At 36.6% G+C, this 23,882-nt stretch overlaps 2 protein-coding genes across 2 annotated transcripts; one reads left to right on the forward strand and one right to left on the reverse strand.

Annotated features, from left to right (window-relative positions):
* The first annotated feature begins 5,046 nt into the window (after positions 1-5,046).
* Positions 5,047-6,269, forward strand: LOC116199753 (RING-H2 finger protein ATL57-like). Its single transcript, XM_031530228.1, has 2 exons — positions 5,047-5,355; positions 5,445-6,269. The coding sequence occupies exons 1-2, from the start codon at positions 5,131-5,133 to the stop codon at positions 5,736-5,738; spliced, it is 519 nt and encodes a 172-aa protein (XP_031386088.1). The 5' UTR covers positions 5,047-5,130; the 3' UTR covers positions 5,739-6,269.
* Positions 6,270-7,163: 894 nt separating this feature from the next.
* Positions 7,164-10,189, reverse strand: LOC116199752 (protein bfr2). The gene is made up of 3 exons (XM_031530227.1): positions 9,924-10,189; positions 9,496-9,649; positions 7,164-7,956 (listed from the first exon to the last, which is right to left on the reverse strand). The coding sequence occupies exons 2-3, from the start codon at positions 9,604-9,606 to the stop codon at positions 7,498-7,500; spliced, it is 570 nt and encodes a 189-aa protein (XP_031386087.1). The 5' UTR covers positions 9,607-9,649; positions 9,924-10,189; the 3' UTR covers positions 7,164-7,497.
* Positions 10,190-23,882: the final 13,693 nt, after the last annotated feature.

A 23,882-nucleotide genomic window follows, 5' to 3' on the forward strand; every position in this document is an offset into this window, starting at 1 on the left:
TATAGCACAGTTGGCTAATTATTTATATTAATGTTGGACGGACATACACTTGTGGTACGGGATTTTGGAACCCATTGGAAGCACTTGATAGTTTGTTCTTACCAAGTCATTTGAGGAAACTTTTCTACCTTCTCTCTTTCTCCTTAGCAAACTCCTAAATTACTTGAGAAAGGGGGTGCAGTGCAGTAGTTAATACTCTCACCTGATAATCTAGAAGTTTCAGGTTCGATTCTCATCAATGGGACTATATGTACCCCTTTATTTAGATTTTTTTTCCATTTCCTTATATTAGGTCATGAGCCTCCTATTGGAACTGGAAAAAAAAAACTCCTAAATTACTCTTCGAGTTTTATCGAGTCATTACGACAAAACAAAAGTAAAAAATAAGACGTCACTAAGATATATATATTTCATGCTGCACACAGTGAATATATATATACAACGGAATTGTCGATTATAAACTTAAATATGGGATGCCCAAGTCAAAAATGAAAGTATCTTTTGTCCAAATAGTTGTCCAATTCTCTTATTGGAAATTGCATCATTAAGGATAACTCGATGGATTGTATGTGTATCAACAATTTCTTCTCATGTTCGACAGTCGACACAGCAATGTTTAAAGCATAATTAATATATTATTCTATCACCAATAGTAGTCGCACATCTTTTATACATGACCACATACTTCTCTCGCTACCTCACTAGACTACGGGAAGTGGCGGCGAATGCGATCGACTTGTTATAGAGCGACAGCACTGCGAAGGTCCGCTAACCCCCGGCTTTTAGTAGCCGACCCTGTGCATCTCCACTAGAGCCTGAGAACTTGTCCCAAAACCAATTTAATATACTTCGCCAACTAAAAAGGACGAATAGCCCTAGGTGTTGAGCACTAATCGGACTAATTGCAAGAATCACTCGTTAAAATTAGTCTAATCCCCATTAAAGCATAGACATCATTCGAACTTTCGATGGAGACATTATCCAATACAAATGTATGATTGATTATTCAATTGGTTTCCTCTTCGGGTTCTACATTACATTATTCGACTTGTCCCATGAAATATCGAACGCTGGCTGCCACTCCCAATAGATTATAAGGGCGCGATCATCAATTTATATTACTGGCCCGAGAGATTTGATATTACTATTTCAAATAAAAATATAATCTTCTGACGTTTGGCCTCTTTTTTTTTATGTTAATTAAAGTTAAGTAGATGGAATTTCAGCCAATGAAAGGCGTGTCTGGTAGCCTAATGGGTCATCGATTATCGACAATATATAAGCAGCTTCTGTCGAGAATGGGCCTCACCTATTATAATTAATATAAAACTTAAAAAAATGTGAAAAATTTCAATTCCATAGTGCTATTATTAAATTACAATTCTATGTACAATCTATATATGTCGACTGACTAGTGGTGGTCGTTACATTTGTCTTTGGGATCCCATTCATTCCGAATTTTTGTTGTATTTCTTGAGAGTCTGTATTTTCTTCTGAGCAAATTTTTAAAGAAAAAAAGAATACTTTGTCATTTGCTTTTTTTTTTTAAGCAAAAAGTGAAAGTTACTGAAAATTAGGTTTATACTTTCATATTTGTTTTGTTTATCACCAATTTTGTGTTTCTTGTTGATATTTTCATTTTTTAACCACTTTCCGTGTGTTTCCGTTAATTTTTTTCAATTTTTTTGTCAAATTACAATAAAATGATAATAATTCAGGGGGGCAAAAAAGGAAGAAAGAAAGAAAGAATGAAGAAGAGAGAATGGAGGGGGAAGAAACAAAGCCCGCAGTGAGATTGTTGAAGACCTCATAGGCTGCCGACAACCTTACCCGAGGCGTATTTTTTATCATCGATCTTCCCGCATTTTATCATAGATCTTCTCTCCTCCTTTGAAAGAAAAAATATATTTTTTATTTATTTTTAATGTATTTTCAAAATTAATAAATATATTCGAAAAAACATTAATATTTATCTTGTCACTACAAACAGAAGAAGTGACAAAATCTATATAAATATATATTTTTAAGATTCGTCCTTTTTTAGGGACTCCTGTTCAAGCCCGTTTCTGAAATAATATTACAAGTTGTATGGGGTATTTGATTACAATTATAATATATAAAATTTATCAACGTGAGTTGGTTCAAGCGGTTCGGCTCTTATTTCGATTAAGTAATGTCTCAAGTTTGAGTCCTTATGAATGCAGAAAATTCACGCTATGAGAGTTTTACCCCTTAGTGAGTCAACCCGCCTCGACTGATTAGTTTGAGCCTAATTAGACTTTCAGATATCAGGGTTCATACAAATATATATATATATATATATATATATATATAATTCGGGAAGCAGAAGGAGGATGTGCATGCCACTCAACTCAAATATTATTAATTCCCCATCCTACGATTAATTTTTCAATTTCAAGTCCCTGAACTTTTACAATATTTTGTTTTACTATATTTGATGTATTCTGATTATTTTTTTATATGTTATGATATAAAAAATATATATTTTGAAAAAAATTAAAACTTTTCTCAATAATTGAAAAGATCTCCTCCGAAATATGTAGTATTTTTTAAATTCAATGTGTAAAATGCGCATAAATGCAAGACATCTAAATTCATTTATAATAATTTTTATTTAGGAATTTCGAATGGGGTCTCTCTCTTTTTTTTTTTTAATAAGATTCCATCAAACAAATATAGAGCCCATTCCGTGGGAACTACAACTCGGTTAAGGGAAGGGGAAAGGTAAGCCTATAACGCGTGTCAAGCCCTAGCTTTCAATATCCATTCATGTTCTTACCGAGAGCCTGGCCAGGATAGGCGGACCTAACGTTAACAGCTGGCACAATAACAATGAGAAAAATGGCTCCTTCCTTAATAAAATTATATGATAGAATCTGATATATCTCAACCTAACATTTTGCATGAGTCCATTGTGTAATTATATGGTCTGAGAAGGCTTACTTGTCTTATAGTTTAGGTGCTTTATATGTTTTTGGTTGCATTTTTTTTTTACATACTCACTGTAGTTATTCAACACTTGTAACTCCTACATAATTTCACTCCTTTAAAGTGTTTATTATGTCTATTTAGTCAAATATACAGTTTTGACGTACATTTTCTTTCTATCTATATTCATTTGTAGGTCATATGTCTTAACTACTATTTTAGTCATACAGAATGAATAAAAAGTTACCATGTAGCGTGCAAATTTCGATTGATAAACTATAAAACCCCTAAAAGATGGTGTTGTGCACACTCCCATCTGGGAAACTAAAGGTTCCGTGGCCGACTATTGGAGTAAACTGGCAATTTTATCCCTGACTTACGCAAATTGTATCATCTGGATCCCTGAAAAAAACTGTTATATCGAATTCGTCCTTGATCACATCGAAGTCATCCTTGGTAACATCAAGTTCGTCCCTCGTCACATCAAATTTGTCCATGGCCACATCAAATTCGTCCATGGTAACATCAAGTTCGTCCCTCATCACATCAAGTTCATCCCTGGCACATCGAATTCGTTCCTGGTCACATCAATTCGGTCCTCTGTCACATTAGTTTGATCATTGGTAACATCAAATCCATCTCACGGTCCTTTGCCGTTATAACTCCGTGAGAGGCCTAGATTGATATGTATCAAAAAGGTCCTTATGTTATGAACTAGAGACGAGAAGGAGTGATAAAAGAGGGGACAAAAAAAGAGGGAATAAATTGAACAGTTACATAAAAGGACGATATTAATGAATACGATGTTTTCCGTCCAGCGTTAACGATAGATTTGACGGAAGGATGGATTTGATGTTACAGAGGACCAAATTGATATGACCATGGACGAATTCGATGTGCCCATGGACGAATTTGATGTGAACAGAGACGAACTTGATATCACTAGGGACGAATTCGATGTGTTCAAAAATGAATTTGATGTGGACATGGAAGAATTTGATGTGGCCAGGAACTAATTTGATGTGGCCAGGGACGAACTTGATGTTACCAGGGACGAATTCGATGTTACCATGGACGACTTCGATGTGACCAGGGACGACTTCGATGTAACATTTTTTCAGGGACCCAGATGATGCAATTTGCGTAAGTCAGGGACGAAATTGCCAGTTTACTCCCGACTATTGCTAAGTCCCATTATTAAAATTTCTTTTTTCTTTTTACTAAAGTCGGGAATCGGCCTTGTGAATGAAAGAACGATTAAACCCTAGGATCCCGATAAGCTTGGGCTTCTCTAATGGGCTTTTAGCTGTCCTATATATGTAAAAGAAGCTAGTTTTATGGGCTTATAGGTCCTAAATTTTCTGGGCTATTTCAAGTGGGCTGGATTTCAAAATTTTGGCCCAATTCAAAACGGAAAGATGATCAAAAGAGAAACATTGAAAACGGAAAGATGATCAAGTGGTGCTGCTACGTCCTCAAAAGTCAAAAAAGACTGTCCGAAAGAGAAACACCTTTAGTGACACCTGCCATATGTAATGCTTGATGATTATCACTCCTACCATGTCTCATCTTTACCTTACAAAAGGATACATTGAAAAGTCATTTCCAGTCCTTAGCTTTTCCTAAAATAATACTTATCTTGCATTTCAGGAGATATCAGTTCACGTTCATATTCTTTATTGATTTGATGATATCGATGCGTAACATTGCTGTTGCGTGGTCATGCGTGCATAAATCAAGTGTACAAACTTCCATGGTGCCAATTAATGTAGGTCCCAATGTGTTCCAAGTTAGGGGAGGGAAATAAAGTTGTTTGCCACCCTCCATACCCTCATAGAAAGATCAAATCACATCGATGCATGTGTGACCTCGTTGCCATAATACGTTCATTCATCGCGATTCGCTCGCGCTCTTCTTCGTGTATGCAATTAAGCATTTACAACAGCTCGAAGCAAGACAACCGCCTGTCATCGACTAAAATCGAAGACACAACTGCATCGAATTGCAGAGGATTATTCTTTTTAATTTCTTTAATTTTTGCATACTTACTCGTACATAAACCCTAAATCAGTTTCCTACCATTTTATCCCCCCCCCCCCCCCCCCCCCCCCCCCCCCCCTCCTTATCTCATCTGCTCGTCCTCAATCACACGCCCGCACACACTGCCCCATCAATCGATCAATGGCGGCTCTCGCGCAGCTGGTGTCTCACATCTACGCTACGACCCTGATCTTCCTCACCCTCCTCGTCCTCGAGCTCGCCGTCCTCCTCCGGTGTCTCCCCGGAACCCTCTCCCCTCTCTGCGGCGGCCGCAAGCTCCGCCGCCCCACCACCGCGGCCCAGTTCCTCGACCTCGTCGAAGCCAGAAACCCCACCATCCAGTACTCCCGAGCGGCCTCGAAGAAGGTGCTGCTGCGAATTAATCCCGATTCCCTTTCGATTTGTCTCTTTTTCTTCTAATGGATCGCTCGTGAAATTGGTTTGATCGGAAACAGAGGGAATGCACGGAGTGCGCGGTGTGCCTGTCGGAGTTCGAGGAGGGAGAGGAGCTGAGGCGGCTGCTCTGCGGCCACACATTCCACAAGGGATGCCTGGACACGTGGCTCCAGCAGCGCCTCGCCACGTGCCCGCTCTGCCGGAGCAAGGTCCTGCCCGACGACGTCGCGGCGGGGTTCCACCACCAGCAGATGCAGAGCAGCAGCCTCCGCCCCGAGTACGACGGCAGCGACGAGGAGCTGGTCTTCCTCTTGTCCGCAATCCACGGTAACAGCTTGCACAGATTCTTATAATAAAAAATATATAATGTGATTATCATATAATTGCCACTTAAAAATTCCCCTTTTTTCATGTTTTGCGGGGGAAAATTTCTCTCTCTCTCTTTTTTTTTTTTTTTTGGGGTTTTCGATGTAAAATCTGTGTAAATTATATAACGATGTTGCGCCGCATATATGTTACCAGTTTGTGCTCTTGGCAGCCATTTGTGCAGCTCAGTATGCTTCCAATGGTGTTAGAAAATGTGCTTAGTTTCATGTTCTTTCATGAACTGTTCCGAATCCGAAATCTCCTCAATTCATAGTGCAGCTCGAGAACATTCTCCTATGGTTTCCGGGTAATGGTACGCAATACATGGGGATTAAGGAAAATGTTTTCGGGGTATTAGATGGATCGGTCGTGCTGTCGTACATAGTTCTGCGTGGAATGTGTTATTGGTTGGAGAGATGATGAAGCTGAACTAACCTTCCAAATAGAGTCACGTGTGTCTTGAGTTTATCGAGGACGATTCCTAACGACAAGGCTACCGATTTCAAATGTAGTACATACATGCATTAAATTCATGAGCTATGGTGAAGGGCCACTGGTTAATTGCGAATAAATGGGCTCTGGAATTGTTAATTTAGGTACCTGCTCTTCACTTCTTCGATCTGGTTTGCATTTTGCGATGAGATGCTACCGACTGGGATCAAAAATGTTCTTGATTCTTTCTGCTGGACGTTTTTCATGTGCTCTTTCTTGATGACATTCTCTGCACATGCGTCGTTCTGTAGAAATGTTTTTTTCTTTTTTTTTTCTAGAAATGTTTTCCTCGTGTCGGCATGAGGATAGATCGTACGCGTCTTATGTGGGTAACAACGCACTTGCACTAAGCCTCTACTCTAGGACAACATCTGACATTACACAGAGGCGCACCTGTCTACAATGGCGTATCTATTGTCCGCCGCTCTGTATGGACATCGACTGTTACTTGTCGATGAAAGCCTATCCCTTGTCCACGGCCATCCCCTTGCATCGCTTATGAGGAAACTGCATCTATGGAGATGTCCCCAAAGCGGTGAAGACTGAATCTGGTAACTTCTTGTATATTGTAACTTGACATAAAAAGACATGCACACGCATATATATGGTTTAATTTTTTTTATATTTTTTATTTTTGGAAAAGCAAAAGACACAATATGTAATGGTGTCGGTAATGAAGCAAAATCAAAATACGTGTTTCAGAGGGAGTAGGTGAGCTGCCAATTTTTACAATGACGAGAAAAGTTCCAACATATGGAAGAGACTGGTAGGTGAGGAGGGCAATTGCTGTTTGTTGAGGATCCAAATTCAATTGCTCAATTGTCCTTTCAATATCTTGCAAGCCCAAATCTACTAGGGCCAATTTCTCAATTGGGCTTCAATGAAAGAATCAACCTAAAGATATCATCAATCCCCGGTAGTGAAGAAAATATCATGCATTGCTCATAAATCATAATACATAATAAAGATGAGATTCATGTGGTATTTAGAAATGCTCATCTAAAAGCATAACATCTTCATCGGAATCATCATCGTTGCCGCGGCTCAACTATTCCTTAATCTTACACTACCATTCTTCTCGCAACAAGAAGTAATAAAAAGGACATTAATCCTACGATAATAGAGGTCTCCTAGAGACTTCGTGAGAGAGAGTCAGTGGAAGGATGTTGTTACATTCTGAGAGATTATCTTCTAGGGATGAGACTGGACCGACCGGACTGAATCGAGCAGTGACCTGCTACGCCCGGCCGAGATTCACTTCTTCCTCTTCTTCGGCGGCTGGAGGGCTTCCTCGTCCTCGTCCTCGTCTTCCTCCTCGTTCTCCTCCTCTTCCTCCTCCTCACCTACTTCCTCCTCGTCATCTTCGTCCTCTTCTCCACCATCCTCATCATCATCGTCATCGTCGTCATCGTCCTCACCGTCATCCTCGGGGTTCCCATCTTCATCCTCCTCCTCACCATTCTCCTCAGCCCCACCGGCACCACCCCCAGGCCCCTTCTTCGAGTTGCTCTTGTTGTTCGAGTTGTTGTTGGCGTACTCCTGCCCCCCCTCGGAGGACAGGTCATCTTCACCTTCCCCATATCCTCCATCTCCATCTTCATCATCATCACCATCTTCATCATCTCCCTCAGCATCGACCGGCTCGCATTGGCTTCGGTCGCGGTCATCTCCTTTTTTCTCAGGCTCCCCCTGCTGTAACAACCTGACGGAACCCTGCAATAGAAATTTGGAACAGCATCCATATAATCAAAGTCGATTTTTCTTCCCTAACGACAAATTCGAGATAAAATCCGTTACATATTCTCCGCCTATTGCTATGAAGATATGCCGCAATGCTGGAGGGAAGCTAATTCGTCTTATCTCAAATGGTGAAAAAGCGAAAAAGAACAACTTTATTTGATTCCCCCACTCTTTTGCGGCCGCTAAAGTTCATATTCATGACGCAATATTAACTTTGCCCGATTCTTTTGCGTTTTCATGCTTATTCCAGACTTCATTTACCGCCACGCCATTTCTTTAACATCAAATACCAAGACCCCGTATCACACGGACCGAAACCTAGCATTTTATAATATAACCATATAAACGTGACATACGTGTAAATGCATCAGACAGCTCCGATGAAAGAACGCATTCGATGATTTAATTAAGAATGTGAGCATATGTGCAGTCGAATATTTTTAAGACCATCCCCCGTTGTTAATTAAACAAAGAAGATGCCTCCATTGCTTTTACTTAACCTTCGACTTTTCTAATCGGAAGCGACAGGGAGGATTTTATAATGCCCCGGTTGGGCCCCACCTCGCACCCAATCCCGGAACTCAAACTCCACTAAGCTGTCGTATTTAATATTCCATCCCTCAGGTCCGGTCGCCCCGCGCCCCCACCCCCACCCCCCAACGGCGCATTTTAGCAACCGTCCCACATAAATTATTCCAGTTAGAACAAAAATTTGGAGACTCCGAGGGCTACACTGCACCTACTGATCTAAAATATTTATCCTACGCCTTGACATCATTTAAAAAAACAGAATAAGACAAATTATTATTCCCAAAAATCAAAGACAGAATTACATAACCATCCAAATTCGGAAAATACTTTTTTTCATAATATCATTTTTTTGCTGAAAAGACTCTTTAGATATTTCCTTGAGATATTTAGTGCAAGGACCATAATTGCCTTTATTGAAGGTAAATTTTCCCATATATAGTGCAAATAACATAATATAATATATAATTGTAATTTGAAGGAAAGAACTATCCCCGAGTATCATTAAGAAAAATTAATAAATGAAAAAAAAAAGCGTTAGACATGATAAAACGATTATCCACTTGCTCGTATGCATATATATATATATATATATATATATATATAGAAAAATCTGCCCTACTGAACTAAGTTCCACCGAGCGGAAGTTGTTAGTTGTTAGAAATTAGAAAATAAATAATATAATGGCGTAAAAAAATTATTAATAAAGCTAAAAAAGTGTGAGAGGATTTTAATGGTTAAAACAAGCAAGCACAGCGTACATTAGCAAGAAAAAAGAAAATAAATCTTCGAGTAAAAGGGCAAAATTAGCGTTATTGGAAACTTTCAAAAAGATTTCAATCGTTATAGGCGAGAAAAAGGGTAAAGTACGAGAAATAATATGAAAAAAAAAAACCAAAATATCAATAATAAACAAATATTAAATTTTAAAAAAAAATCAGTAAAATAAATAAGCATTCCGAGTTAAAGTCAAGAGGAACTCACTTGAGCCAAGAGCTGCGTCTTGACTAGAACCGCAACCAGCAGGGTGGCGAGAGCCTCCCCGGCGCACGTTAGCGCGACCGTGGCCCCGACCAAACCGTGGGTAGTTTCCATCCGCCCGTGCGTCCAAACACCCAACCTAGGACAGTAAGTATACCTAGAAACACCGACAGGCAAACAAACAGACAAACAGATAACCGTTAGATCTGTCCTCTGGAACGCCATCAGCCTTTGGATACAGCAGGAAGCCGACAAAAAGACGATGAAGTTGAAAAACCGTGGGAAGGGGACAAAAGAGAACTTTCTGCTCGTCGTCGGAAGCCGCCGGAGAGACCGGAATTACGGCGGAGGAGGAACGGGGAGAGACTGGAGGAGCGGAATAGAGATGAAAAGTGATGAATTGAGATGGGGTAAGGAGAGGTAGAGCGTACCGGAGAGAGAGAGAGAGATCAGAGAGCGGGGAGACCAGATCTGGAGAGCTCCGACGCTAGAACGAGGAGGAGACGGTGGCGGAGGCTCTATTCATTCTGGACCGTCGGATCGTGATCGGGGAGAAGATCAAGATATAGAATTGTCGAAGAGCAGAGAGAGAGAGAGAGAGAGAGGGCGAGGAAGAGGGGGAGAGAGAGAGAGAGAGAGAGGGAGAAGGGTACTGGTGACTGGTGCGGGTGTGTCACTGACTGACTGCCCGTAATTTTTCCCAGAGAGGTCTCCGGGCAGCACGGGCAGCTCCCCTCCCTTCTCCTTCGTCGCGAAAATATGCTTTTGTTATTCGAACCGGATCTTGAACCCGAAGGATGTAGGTTCATTAGTTTGCGGATCTAATCGAAAGTTCCATTGATCGGATCGCATATTTAATTAAAATAAAATAATTATTTGTATTATTAATTAAAATTATGGTAAGTGTGAAAAACCTATGATTATTTCAATGAAGAATAAGAAATATAAAAGAAAAAAAATCTCAATCTAATATTCCTGCTCGAAAATATATATCAAACCTTGACATAAATGTAGTTATAAGTAAAGAAAATGGAACAATGAGATAGTGATGGCTTAAATGATAGTATGCATCCTACAAAAAAAAAAGGTAGTGTGCAAGTTATAGATTTATGGAAAATTAGAGGTTGAGAATTAAAATCCCCACTTGATAAATTCATTTTACACCTTAAAATACAAAACGATGAACCCAAAAAAACAGGCATGTGAATTTATTTTAGACATTAAAACACAAAATGGTGAACCCAAAAAACTTGTCTGTTCAAGGGGATTTTACTTAAAATCGGCCGCTTTAGTGGATTTGACGGTTCAATTATGCAATTTAGATCCATGGGCAGACCATACTAATCATATTGTTGGTCATGGTCCAACCGGCCGGTCCGGTCCAGCTCGGATAGCAATTATCGTGTAGGGAGAGAAGGGAGAGAGAGAGAGAGAGAGAGGGGAGACAGGTGTCTGTTCTTAGTTCGCTTCTTAATGACGTTTTCTAATTTTTTTGTTTAGGTTGATTTGTTACTTAACCGCGTACTCTATTGTCGTGTCAATGCCTCTTTTTTTATTTTCTTTTTAATCCCCTGGGGGGAGGGCTGTTACCATGGTTCGGTTAGTACACTCGTTCGAGGGTTAATGTTGGTGCGGGGCCCGCCGGCGGACCCACAGCAATCCGAATTTCATTAGCTACAACCATAACTACAACTAACAAGAAATAAAGAATTTATTTTGTTTAAGTCATCAAATCAGGAACTTGGATTGGAATCATTGGAGCATCCCATTCAAATCCAATCCAATGAGTATATATACTTGTTATTGATTTGCTCGCATCCAGGATTTGTCCCAAATACACTCAACCAGCACAACTCACAATCAATCGAAATGAACCTATGATTCGATACGCGTTTAAGAAGATAAAAGATTTGACAATGTCTTTATGTATTACATCAAATTCATGTTCTTTTTATATGAGCTCTAGCATTTTCGTAATACTAATTCTTACATAAATTTCGTATAGGAGGACTTTTTCATTTTTGGACAAGTTGAAAGAGGTATGTACATGTTAAAAAACCTCCCCAATAGTGATTACATAATGATGCAATAGATCTTAAAAAGGTATGACAAGATTAACTCTCTGCATATAATTGGATAAATCATCTTCACATGCGATTGAAATATCAATACTCCATAATTAGACAGTTTCTTAACAGTTAGGCTTATTAAATTGTCGTAACATGACACCATGTGGAATAACACATAGGCAACGACGAAATAAAGTCGTTGTCATCGATCACATTGACAGAAGGTTCAAAAGAGGCTTCAAACCTAAGCCCAACATGTAAAAATAAGCCTTATGAGGACTATATTCGACTTGTACCAAGGTAGGACTAAAAGGGGAATTTTTTTTCCTTTTCTCTTCGATCCATAAGTTTTGATCTTATTAAATTCAGAACTAATAATATATGTTACGGCAGGTATGAAAACCATAATAATATCTGTAAGCAGGTATGGAAACCATAATAATATCTGTAACGGCAAATGATGAATTGAGTAATTGAAATTCGAATCGAGAGTATGCATTCCTAGAGGAACGAGAAGAGATCGCAAGTTCCCCTCTAGATAAGCGTATGATCATATTGCTGGCTTTGAAAGGCACGAAAGAAAGAAAGAAAGAAAGAGTTTGATGAGTCAAGCTTTTGTCCGGTCGAGGCCCATGAACCCTTTGATCTCAAGTACCACAATGGGCCTATTAAGCATGTTGGAGGGGTGTTACGGATGTAAAAATCCAATCTTGATCTCATGGAGTCCACGGGCAATCCTATTGATGACGATTTCCATGAACCAAGCCTTGAACACACCTGCACAAGGAGAAGATCGGGATTGTGGCCCGATTTCTCTCTCCGGAGTTAGTACTGCACTTTTTTTGAGAGAATAGGTGTCCATAATTGGAAAATTTGAACTACATACCTCTTTATATAGCAAATTGATGATATCTAGATGTTAATTTATTGAGAGATTCTCGGAATATCACGTATCGATATATTAAGAAATAATGTCGGAGCATATATCTCTGCCTTCGCAACCAGCCTTACCAGACTTGGACTAGGTAGTGTCGTGTCACCTTCATGGCCTTGGAGCCCTTCGTTGACCCTCGCGATCCAAGGCTAATTTACTAGACTCCGCCAAGCCTGCTTCGAACATTCTACATGGCCACATCTCGAATAAGAGCAAATGGATCTTTTCGACTTAGGCCCGAAAATTTTTCCTTTCGTTGGGTACACTTGTTTCCAGAAGCCCGTCGATCCCCACTAATTCAGTCGAGCCGGGTCGGCCCACCAATGGAGTAAAACTCTCTCAGCATAGATTTTCTCCATTTACAATACTCGAATCTAAGTCTTTACTTAAGGGGAAGAAGAGCCGAATCGCTTGAAAACCAATCCATAATTAACAAGGGGGATTCAACAATTTCTTGCTGATTCCTAGAGGAAACAGAAATGCTCTCTAGTTATCAAGTTTTGCTCGATCGCCTGCCAATCAAGGCAGTGAAAGGAAAAGATCGATCATGCAATACACCTAGAATGTACGATGCATTATATTCCCTGTGGCTGTGAATAACTGTTTAAGTTGATTAGCACTCTTTGGTTTTCAAAATGCGACGCATACTTGAATAAACTATTCTTTTAATCATAAAAAAGACCCGTGAACCTAGTAAAAGAAATAATAGATATTCCTTTTTTCATTGTTGTACTTTTTACTAGTCGATGTAAATTATATATATATATATATATTAATTTGTGCAATGCATGGTCCTTTTACTTAATCTATAATATATATATATATATATAAATAAAAGTGTGAAGCTCACAAAAATATTTCTCAATTTTTGGAAATTTCAATTTTGCCCTTTCAATATATTTGGACAAATTTTAATTGTTATTGCACCTTAATTATTATAACCAAAGTGCCTCTTCAAGTGGTACCTCTTTATAACTATCTCTTAGGGCTCTTTCTAATTCAATCGTCTAATTTTATTCTAAATTCATCATTCGAGATTTTTTGTTGATCTATTTTATTTTTATTTTTTTTTCAAAATTAAGTGCTTATGAGAAGTTATTTGTAGAAAAACATGACTCTTGGATTATTAAAGATAAATGTCCTTGACTGTAGAGAGTCATGTACTTTAATTGTAAGGATGTGTTCATTTATTTTTGTGGTTGAATGTGTCTTTTCACCATGATGACATAATACCAATTTTCTCTCATTTTTAAAATATTTAGAAATTTCTCTTGTCTTTCAACAATTCTCTTTCTCTCTCTCTCCTATCTCCCAAAGTCCTTACAAAATATTCCAAGATCCAAAACCTCATTTCTGTTCTAAAATTCTTCAAGAGTAGTCGAGAGATTTTCGGATTTTTTCGAATTTTATATTTGAATGCACATTAGAAGATCCCGAGTGGTTTGTTGTATCTTAGGAGTAGGAAGTCATCACACTATTACACTGATGTAGCGGCGGAAATCTACTTTGAAGTCAGCGCCTTCCATAGTGTGCCTCAAACCGGTTTTGCATACAAAACTTTTTCTCCGTTTTCGTAATTGTTAATTGTGTGTGCTCTTCTTGTTTTGTTTGGTTTTCATGTATAGAGTTTCCAACATAGCAATTCCTTTCCTCTTCCTTTATATGTTGGTTTTATTAGCAATAAGTAACTTTTTGAATTATTGTCTCTCTAATAACAGAATAATTAACTCTTCTTCTAACAACAACCCAATAAGTTTTATCGTAGGATCATTGCTAATTGTACCAATATATTCTCCCCAATTAATTTTATTTTAGGATCATTTAAAGTTTTCTTGGGAATATTGCATGCGACAATGTAGCATCTGTTTATATAAATTTTTGCCACAAGAAATCTCGATATTTTCAATAGGATTTTCGAATGAATTTTTACTATAAATTTCAGCAGACTATCAATGTAAATTTCATTGGAGATGTGAACAAAGGTTTTTGAGGAGAATGTGTTTGAAGTTTTTTTGACAAAAATTTCATTAGGACCTTTAAAAGTAAAAAAAAAAAATCTAAAGAAACTTCATAGAGAAAATTTAAGATAATATTGTCTGAAAATATTTTCGAATAAAATTTTTGTTTAAAAATTTACTTAAAATTAATTCTTAAATTAAATTAAAAACAAATATTTACTTAAAGTAAAAATTATCATAAATGATAGAAAATGCAACTTCGTGCTATGGAAAGGCATTAGGCTTAAAAGAGACTGGTAACATTAGAACTTTCTTACAAGCGAATAAATTGGATGGTCAGAAATTATTTCCAGCAAGGGTTTCCCTACAAACTATTTTCTGCTGAAAATGCAAGAGTTACAAAGTTGAATATAACTTGATTAACTTCAAATTATATGATTAGGTCTAATCACAACTTATTCATGTAACATGATAAATAATAATTAATAGATTGAACATTCATTTCATAAATTAGAATAATTTTGTTAAGCTGTTGATTATGTTTTCGGGCAATTTTGTTAATTTCCATTTTAATAATGTGCTGCTATAATGATAAATATCTTTTGTCAAAAATATTGTGAATATTAGAAACTTCTATCAATGACTATTTTTGAAAGAAAATTTTTCAATATTGTACTATTCTTTACATAAAATACATATAGAGATTAGGTTTAACCTCTATTCATGTGTATTAAATTAATTGCAGTATTTTTGTGTTTAATTAAATAAAAATTCTCACGTGTGTTGCACGTGAATACCTACTAGTATCATAAAAAGGCGTTAGTTATAAAATAAATAGAGAGAATAAGAATATGTATACAACTTGAGTAATATTTTATTGAGGACAGTACTAATAAGAATGTATCCGATGTGTAAAACGGCTTTCAAAATTAGAAAACTAGGTGAGCATACTTTGGAAAGAATGATACGTCTTTCCACCTAAGCAGATAAGCTGTGAGAGAGGGCTAGTATGGCTACTTTGCAAAACAAAGCTTGCTTTGTTTGATAAATATTGTATCATCTTTTAGATATTTTCAATGAAATATTTTTATTTGGCTATCATTATCCCATTTTAATGGACAAATTCGATTCATTTATATACGGTCACGTGAACAAAAATATTAACAATAAACCCAATGAATTATTCATAGAACGCGAAGGGTATTAACAAAATTTATATTATTGATCATGACTGGGTTGTTTTTAATAAAAGAATAAAAAAAGGACTTTTTTTTTTACCTTTAATAATAGCCATGAGGGGTCAAATGCAAAGTCTTGAAGTAATCGTCCTTTGAGGATCCAAAGTGGCACATACTTTAGGTTGGCCATGCGCTTGCTTGCAAGTAAACTAATGGGTTCTGGAAAATTCTCTAATGGTCCTCGTATTTTTTCATTTGCCAATTTCAGTCCCTCTACTAGATATTGGCTATCTCTTCCTAAAGTTTAAATTATTAGCACATATTAGTCCTTTGCTAACAAAGTCAACGTACAATTTGGTATTTCGTGCCACTAATATATATGTATATGTTTAATCCATATGTATAGGGCCATCTCAAGTTGAAGCTCTAACTCCCTAATCGATCAAATAGAAGCGTCAATAAAATTAACTAGGGCGTGACTATTTAACCTTCTATCTCTTCCAAAAATATGTGCATATGCTATTAACAATAGATGATTGCGTCACACCTCTCGAACGTTTTCAATTTTCAGGATGTACAATCACTAACATGTTAATGATCAATATTAATTAGCCAATAATCCAAAGTACAGGGGACTAGAAATCGAAGTTTATCAAAAGGACCAAAAAAGGCCAATATCTAAATAGGACCAACGGGCCAGAGGATATATCTTTCCTATATGGTATATAATCTTTTTTTGGATGAATATATGGTATATAGTCACTAGTCACTAAAATAGAAAGCTTTTTAGATTTTTTTTTGGTATTTTTGGTTATTTCTAATAAATTATTTGCAAAAGGTGCAATTAGATGGATGGAAAAGCTAGAGAAGGGATCAAATCGAACTAACATAGAGATCTAGGCAAATAACCGCTACAAGCAAAGCTTAAAAAGTTTCAAAACTTTACACCTAATAGTGGATAAGTGGGATCCATTATTGTTGCTTAAGATTAATCACAATAATGTATGTTTTAATTGGGGCTTCTACTTCACTAAACTTTGGCATGTCCTCAACCCTTTTCTGGTGTTCCTTAACTAGCAATAGATCCTCGGAGAACATTTGACCCAATGGGATGCATGCACGATCCGCGACATGCGATCCCTGCAATATCAATTGAAGAATCTCGTGTCATATGCATGATCGACTGAATAATTTCTTTCGATAATTGAGAGTACGTTTGGCATGCCTGGAACTTATGGCCGCAACTTTTTGGTATACAGCGACTCATTAGAAGTCGAGCTCTTTCGCTTCTTCACTTATGTTTCCACTAGAAGCTAGGACACTTATAAGCTACCACTCAACGTATGCTCTTAATTAGTTTGGGAGTATATATGTTACCTAAGCCAATTTGGTCGTCATTCACAAGTTAATTGATCAACCTTTACGTTATATATCAAATATCATGAGCTAGTTAATTATGAATATATATATATAATTCAAAAAGTTGAAGAAATTGTGTTTTAACGATATTGTTAATTAAGGAATGTTATCGGGAATCCATCCATAGGGTGTTACTCTTCTCTTGTTTATTTTATTATTTTACGCAATCATGCCGATACCTATGTGCGTGTAGCAATTAGATAATTGAATTAGTGTTGTTTTATGAGAAGTAATGCATGAACATAAAGTGACACGTGAAAGTACATATTGAAACACAAATAAAATCATTTTATTACGTATAGATAAGAGCATTGCGATCATCCAAGTTTCATTCAACGTGCGCATTTAGAGTATAATATAAGTTTAGGCAAATTCTACAATGAAACGTTAAATTATACTTCATGGTGAAACGCTAGTTTTATTCTCGTCCTTTTAATATTAAAGACAATGTTTTGGCCCATAAATCTTTCAATGACATCACAAATTCATCGGGCCACATGTAATATAATTGGAAGTCGCTTTTGTGTCGATAGCGTATTGTTGATATGTATATAAATTAAGACTCGTTTATATGTCGATAATGTGTCGCTAACATGTTTGGCTTATATTGGACTGATTTTCTTTAAAAATCGCTTTTTATGGTCCAGTTCGGTGACATGACGATGATTAATGATGTGGAGGATTATGATTGGTACATATGGCAGGAAGATTCGAGAACAGTGGTTTTAGTCTCATAGGCAAAAATTGTGAAAGAAAAATATAAAAATACTTCCATGGAACAAAAGTTGGATGTAAAATATGTAAATAATGGATGGATAAGATCAAAAGTTTGTAGGATCTAATGGCTGAAATTAATGTTCTACCATGGAACACAAGTGGGGATTCCATTTTAGAATCTACCGTAAGTTTAAACAATGGGAGTTTTTATTCTTACAGACTTATTGAATACATAGAATAACTAGCCTATTTATAGGAACTAGGAAATAAATAATCTCAAAATCCCACCACGAAAACCAACGTGAATTGATTCAAGCGCTTTGACACTTGCTTCGCTTAAGCAAGGTCTCGGGATCGAGTTTTTGTGAATGCAAAAAATTCACGCTATGAGAGCTTTACTTCTCAGTGGGCCGACCCAACTGACTGGATTAGTCCGTGTAAGCTTGCATCACACCCCATGTCTAATTTGAGAGCAGTTAAAGTGCATCTCATGTTAATTCAGTCCAAATGTGGAACTCGACATCAATAAGCCCTAGTGCAAAAGAGTATGTCCGTTTTCTGGTCAGTTTGTCCTCATTTCTCCGAGCATGAAAGAGGATGTATTGACACTAAAGAGGATGCATATATATGCAATATATACATAACAAGATTTTGAAAATACGTGGCATGATAAGACATATATTAACTATCCCTAGCAAACCGGTGATTATAAACAATAAGATTTATTTGAAGGCTTAATCAAAAGCAACAAAACGTGGAAGTACTTTCCGATACAAATTGTTTTCAAAAGTTCAACCTTCTCAAATTCCATTGAGATAGATAGATCTAATTCCCTTCCTTTTTTTTTTTCAAAAGATAGTTTGGTAAAACATAGATGCCGTGCCTCCCATTATCACTTAGTTGCAATAGGAATGAATAACTCAATTCAACTGGGCCAAAAAGGAAATGTACATCCGAAAAGACTTACGTCTAGAATCGAGATAGTTGTGAGTTTGATAGCTATGGTGTCCCTTCTAAGGATTTTCTTCCAATTGGCCAAAGAAAGGGATGTTTCTTCCAAATTTGATTTACGTTCCATTCCATGTACACAGAAAAGAGGTACACCAAATTGTATTAGTTGCATGCAAATTCATATATACTTATCGATTTTGATTTGTCTCTGATTGCATGCTTAGAGAATAAAGCTTAAAGAATCTTTGGTCCTCTCTATTGCCTCACATTGATGTGGACTACAAGAATAATCTACCCAAGGAAAATAGAATAAAGCATAACAGATCAGTGTGATCCTAATTAAATGCCTATAGTCAACATAAACATATTAATTAGCGTATGTATTGTATATATACCGTGTTTTGACGGGCTGGGTGACATGAGAACACAAAGAACGACATTCAATTCATACTATATATTATGAAATATTGATTCCCTTTGTGAATGGAATATGTTTTATTTTCCGAGAAAAATTGAGACTAATCAGATTAGAAAGATATTATATATATATATATATATATATATATCATTATATATCGTGAGTGAGTGATGATGTCAAGTAAGAGAAAGCCATAGAAATGTACAGTTTATGTTTGTGTTTTATTCTGATGATAATTTCTGGATCTCCTTTAATTTTGGGACGCCCCCACAAAATGGCCACATTCGTTAGTGGCAAGCCACTTTTGATTGCACCTCCAGAATAACACCACAAATAGGAAAAGGCAAGGTGTTTGCGTGACGTCTCCTTACCGTTTCCTTATTTAAAAATATATATATATATATATATATAAATATAAAGGATGCATATCCAATTATATGGCGAAAATCACCTGATGATAATAACAATCCAATCCAGATCTTATTTGGTATTCTTTTATTTAATAAAAAAATTTATATATTGAAATGGTAATAGAATATGTTCTTCTCGTTGCAATCTAATTTATGATCCAATTCCATTAATATTAAGTAGGAGTAGGGTTAATCTTCATATTTGCATTTCGCTTAACTTAGATGGTTTAGACAGATTGACCAAATACGAATACTAATCTAATACTGAGTGTTTTTATTTTTTCATAAAGGGGGAAAAAGAAAGAGCAATACCGTATAATACGATCATCATTGCAACTTTATGCACCCATTATTTGGCTAGTTGGCAAGAATATATATATACACATATGACCACGATAGATTATAACTTTTACATATAAATTATCATAGCTTATCCTATCTTTGCTCTACTAATTATATTTTTGTATTCTTATATATGATCCTTGTAGGTAATCCATATTGCATTAAATTATTGATTTTTTGGTGCCAGCTTATTAAGATATTGATTGAATACGCAGATATTGATCTTATATTGGACCTTTTCCAAATATATGCTAACGCTATTTCTTTAATGTGCATGCTGATTTATGTCATCTCGAAAGAAAGAAAATGTAATGGATAAGATACATCAACGAGAACATATTCATCAACTTTTCAGTTCATCATGAATCCTAGAGTCAATTTGGTTACATATGCAAGAGAACATTTCAAGTACGTGACCCCAAAAAAAAAAGAGTCAAATCAGTAGTGAATTCACATGTTTCAAGAAATTCTAAAATTATTAATGCTCTTGCGAAAAATAATATTTGATATTGAAAATTTTGTTTTCATCAACGCAAAAAAGGGAAAAAAAAAAGAAAAGAAAAGGAGATTAAAGGGGAAAGAGAGATTACTAGTGTTTTCAAGTAATTTGGCTAGCCCACACATGAAAAGGAGATTTTTTTTTTAATACTTTGTGCACACCAAGGTCTCCGAAAGCCAAATAGACCTCGACTAATTCAGTTCGAGTTGGGTCAGCCGATGCCAATTAAGGAGCAAATTCTTCATTTTTCCCCATTAACGAGACTCGAATTAAGATGCCATACATTTTGGCATTACAGATTTCTTCCTCGTCTTCTTTCTTAAGATGTTATACTGGTTGATCCGATTAAAACATAAAGAAAGACCACCTTTATGTATTTTTTTTTGTCAGACCTTTATGTATTTTTATATTTTGGTTAGAAAGTGAGGGAGGGAAGTGGGTTTAGGTTAAAATTAATGAAGAAGACAAGTTGCACCTTATATTAGTCGCATCACTCGCACAAAATCATGGGAAAATTAGCTGATTTAATTGGATCGTCTGACAAGGATTTCACATATATAATTGGTTAATTATTCATTCCAACCCAATTAATTAATCTTCACCTTTCTAATTAACAACAAATTCTCCTTTCCGAAAGTATAAATTGATTATATATATTGAACCCAAACTGCTTTTCTGATTAGTTGCCCTTGCCATATGGAGTAAAAAAAAAAAATCAACGTTAAAAAAGTGCACACTAGAAAGCTTTACACATATATGAAGTCGTATAGCGCTACCATATATTCACACACAAATTTTGAAGTGGACACGTAACATATGCATGATTAATTCTATATGTTATAATATTCAATATAAGTCCCCTTTTTTTCCATTTAATTTGTTTGAGACATGAACATGTCCACGAAGACGCTGATTAGCATCCATATGTAGCGTGCACATTCACTAGATTCCCAGTTGGATGTTGTTATATGCATTCATGTTTCTGGAAATATTCTGCAAGCAAATGATGCTTTTAGCAAATTGTTAAGAATAATCTCTGATTCAAAGCATTCTATTGTCTTTTAAAAGGTTAGGGCTACTTCACATCCCTACTCGTAAGTGAAGGATCAAATATCGGAGATTCCAATTACTCTCCTGGCCTTCCTCCCCCTCTCTTTCTCTAATTCCCGGATAAAATCGATCTCAGCAGTGTTAAAAAAAAAAAAAGAAAGAAAAAGATCTACGCATCTTGAAAGGGATTATATGCTCTAAACTTTTATTACCGCCAAGTAACGATCGAACCTCTCTCAATTTAATCTTTTTCAACTCCAAAAAGTCTGTATGTACTGCTTGAGTTTGATTTTTATTGAGGGACCACGAGAGGTGCGCTTTTTAGTTTTGTTCATCTAATGTGATTGCAATATTGACTTATTGCAGCTCGAATATGATGCAATGCTTTTTATCGATAGTATTCCCGTAAGTGGAACATGGCCTGCGAAATATCAGACATTTCCATGATACGTCAACCGGCCTGTTGCATCATGTGTAGTTGTATCATATGATTCCATGACCATAACAAAGAAAAGATGGATAAGCGTGTTGAAGAGAATTAGAGCGATTGTTTTACTTCATCAAGCTAGGTCAATGATATGTGTAGCTGATATTGGAGCCACTGATAGTTTTTGCTTCGTCTCACAAGTGGACGAGCTATTCGGAAATTCTTTTTTTTTTTTTTGACGAAGATCCGAAACTTCCTAAATATATTTTCCGCCTAAATATTTTCTTAATGAGCTTAAGCAAAAATTAATGAGTTTTATATTTTTCAGTAAGAAAAGTAATGAACGAAAAATAAACTAGTATTGACTTGTCGTAATTTTTTTTTTTACCTGCATAAGAGACGTCCATGGGCCTGATTTGTAGTAAATTTAATCTATTGGAAGGTACTTGTACAAAATATATATGTAAACGGACTAAATTAGACCAAATATTCTATGTTAAGGGCGGTAATTTCTTCCAGTCACGCAATTAGGGGTGTTGATTACCAAAATTTCAATTTTAGGTGTTATAAATCACAACTTGATTCAAATGCTAGGGAGTTAGTTGTCAAAAGTAAACATGAGCCATTTATTTCCATCGTAAATGAAGGCTCATGACCTTGTACAAAAATAAGAAATAAGTGAAATGAATTGACACATAAGTCTTACTCGTGAGAATTTAATTCAGTACCTCTTGATTCTGAGGCGGTGCCTAATACCGCTACACTAAAATTCCTTCCCTCGCATCCCCTCGTATATCATCATTTCTTTTTTTTTTTCTTCTCATACGGTGTGCAGTTTAATATTAAAAAATTCAATGGTTCTCGACTAATGCAGTGAGCCTCGACTAATTCCGTTCGCGCGGAGTCAATCCACTAAGGGATAAAATTCTTCTAGCACAGACTTTCTCTATCCATAAGACTCGAACTCAAGAGGGATAAACGTCAAACTACTTGAATCAATTCACGTTCGTATATCACCTTTTCTTTCGATCCAAGCGAAACCTGAAAGACATGTTATGCCTAATCTATTTTGGCCAATTGGAAATTTTCCTATCCCGCCTCGGGATGGTTTGAGCACCCCACCACCATCAGATGGCACCTTGTTTAGCATGGGGTCAGGTCATCCGACAAATCCGACCATTACGGGCCCTTGAAACGTCCCGAAGCGAGTTGGATAGGAAAAACATTTCCCTTAACAATTCAATTATGCACAATCTGGAAGGAAATGATGTATGAAAAGATGGGAAGAACAGAAGCAGCGATTTTGTACTTTGTTGGGGTTGAGGTCACAATCCTCTTGTCTCTGTACGACCCCCAAGGGCCAGCCCGGCCTAATTTTATAACTTGAGAAGCCAAAAAAACAAAAACATAAAAGAAAAATTTGTGAATTATTTCATAAATTGTGGGGATCAAGTCAATCCCAACATGATGTAACAGCGTCCAATGAGAACACAGAATTGCATAGAATATTAATTTGCAATCCGAGCTGACATCTGCAATTAGGCCGTGCATGCCATTGCCATATGTGGCGCATTTGCCCTTCTTCTTTCCCCCCCCCCCCCCCCCCCCCCCCCCCCCCCCCCCCCCCCCCCCCCCCCCCCCCCCCCCCCCCCCTTTTTATTTTCCTTTCTTTTGGTAATAACAATATGAATTTTTCTTAACATTTGCGCCATAAGTATTCGATCTTAGATTAAATTTGATACGTGTCATATGGTACAGCGTTATGGGACGGAATTGTAGAACTCACAAAACATCGTCATCGCCATAACTAAAAATCAAATTATACATAGATCGGGGCATTGTAGTCATTAGTAATTAATTTATTTTCTTGACTTAGACAAAATATTAGTTTATACCTCAGATATACTTCTTTTCTAATTTATCTGATAAATACATGAAAAATGTATATATTCATTTCATAGTATTTTACTGTACAATTTACCATTATCTGAAGGAAATTCTTTTTTTGGTAACCTTCA

Source organism: Punica granatum, chromosome 3 (genome assembly GCF_007655135.1).
Source record: "Punica granatum isolate Tunisia-2019 chromosome 3, ASM765513v2, whole genome shotgun sequence".
NCBI lineage: Eukaryota > Viridiplantae > Streptophyta > Magnoliopsida > Myrtales > Lythraceae > Punica > Punica granatum.

What these genes read in the sequence shown, in the direction of transcription:
- LOC116199753 (XM_031530228.1), top strand. Translation starts at nt 5,131, where the DNA reads ATGGCGGCTCTCGCGCAGCTGGTGTCTCACATCTACGCTACGACCCTG. An exon ending in CCCGAGCGGCCTCGAAGAAG is followed by an intron (nt 5,356 to 5,444) that starts GTGCTGCTGCGA and finishes GATCGGAAACAG; the next exon opens with AGGGAATGCACGGAGTGCGC.
- LOC116199752 (XM_031530227.1), bottom strand. Translation starts at nt 9,606, where the DNA reads ATGGAAACTACCCACGGTTTGGTCGGGGCCACGGTCGCGCTAACGTGC. An exon ending in AGACGCAGCTCTTGGCTCAA is followed by an intron (nt 7,957 to 9,495) that starts GTGAGTTCCTCT and finishes TTTCTATTGCAG; the next exon opens with GGTTCCGTCAGGTTGTTACA.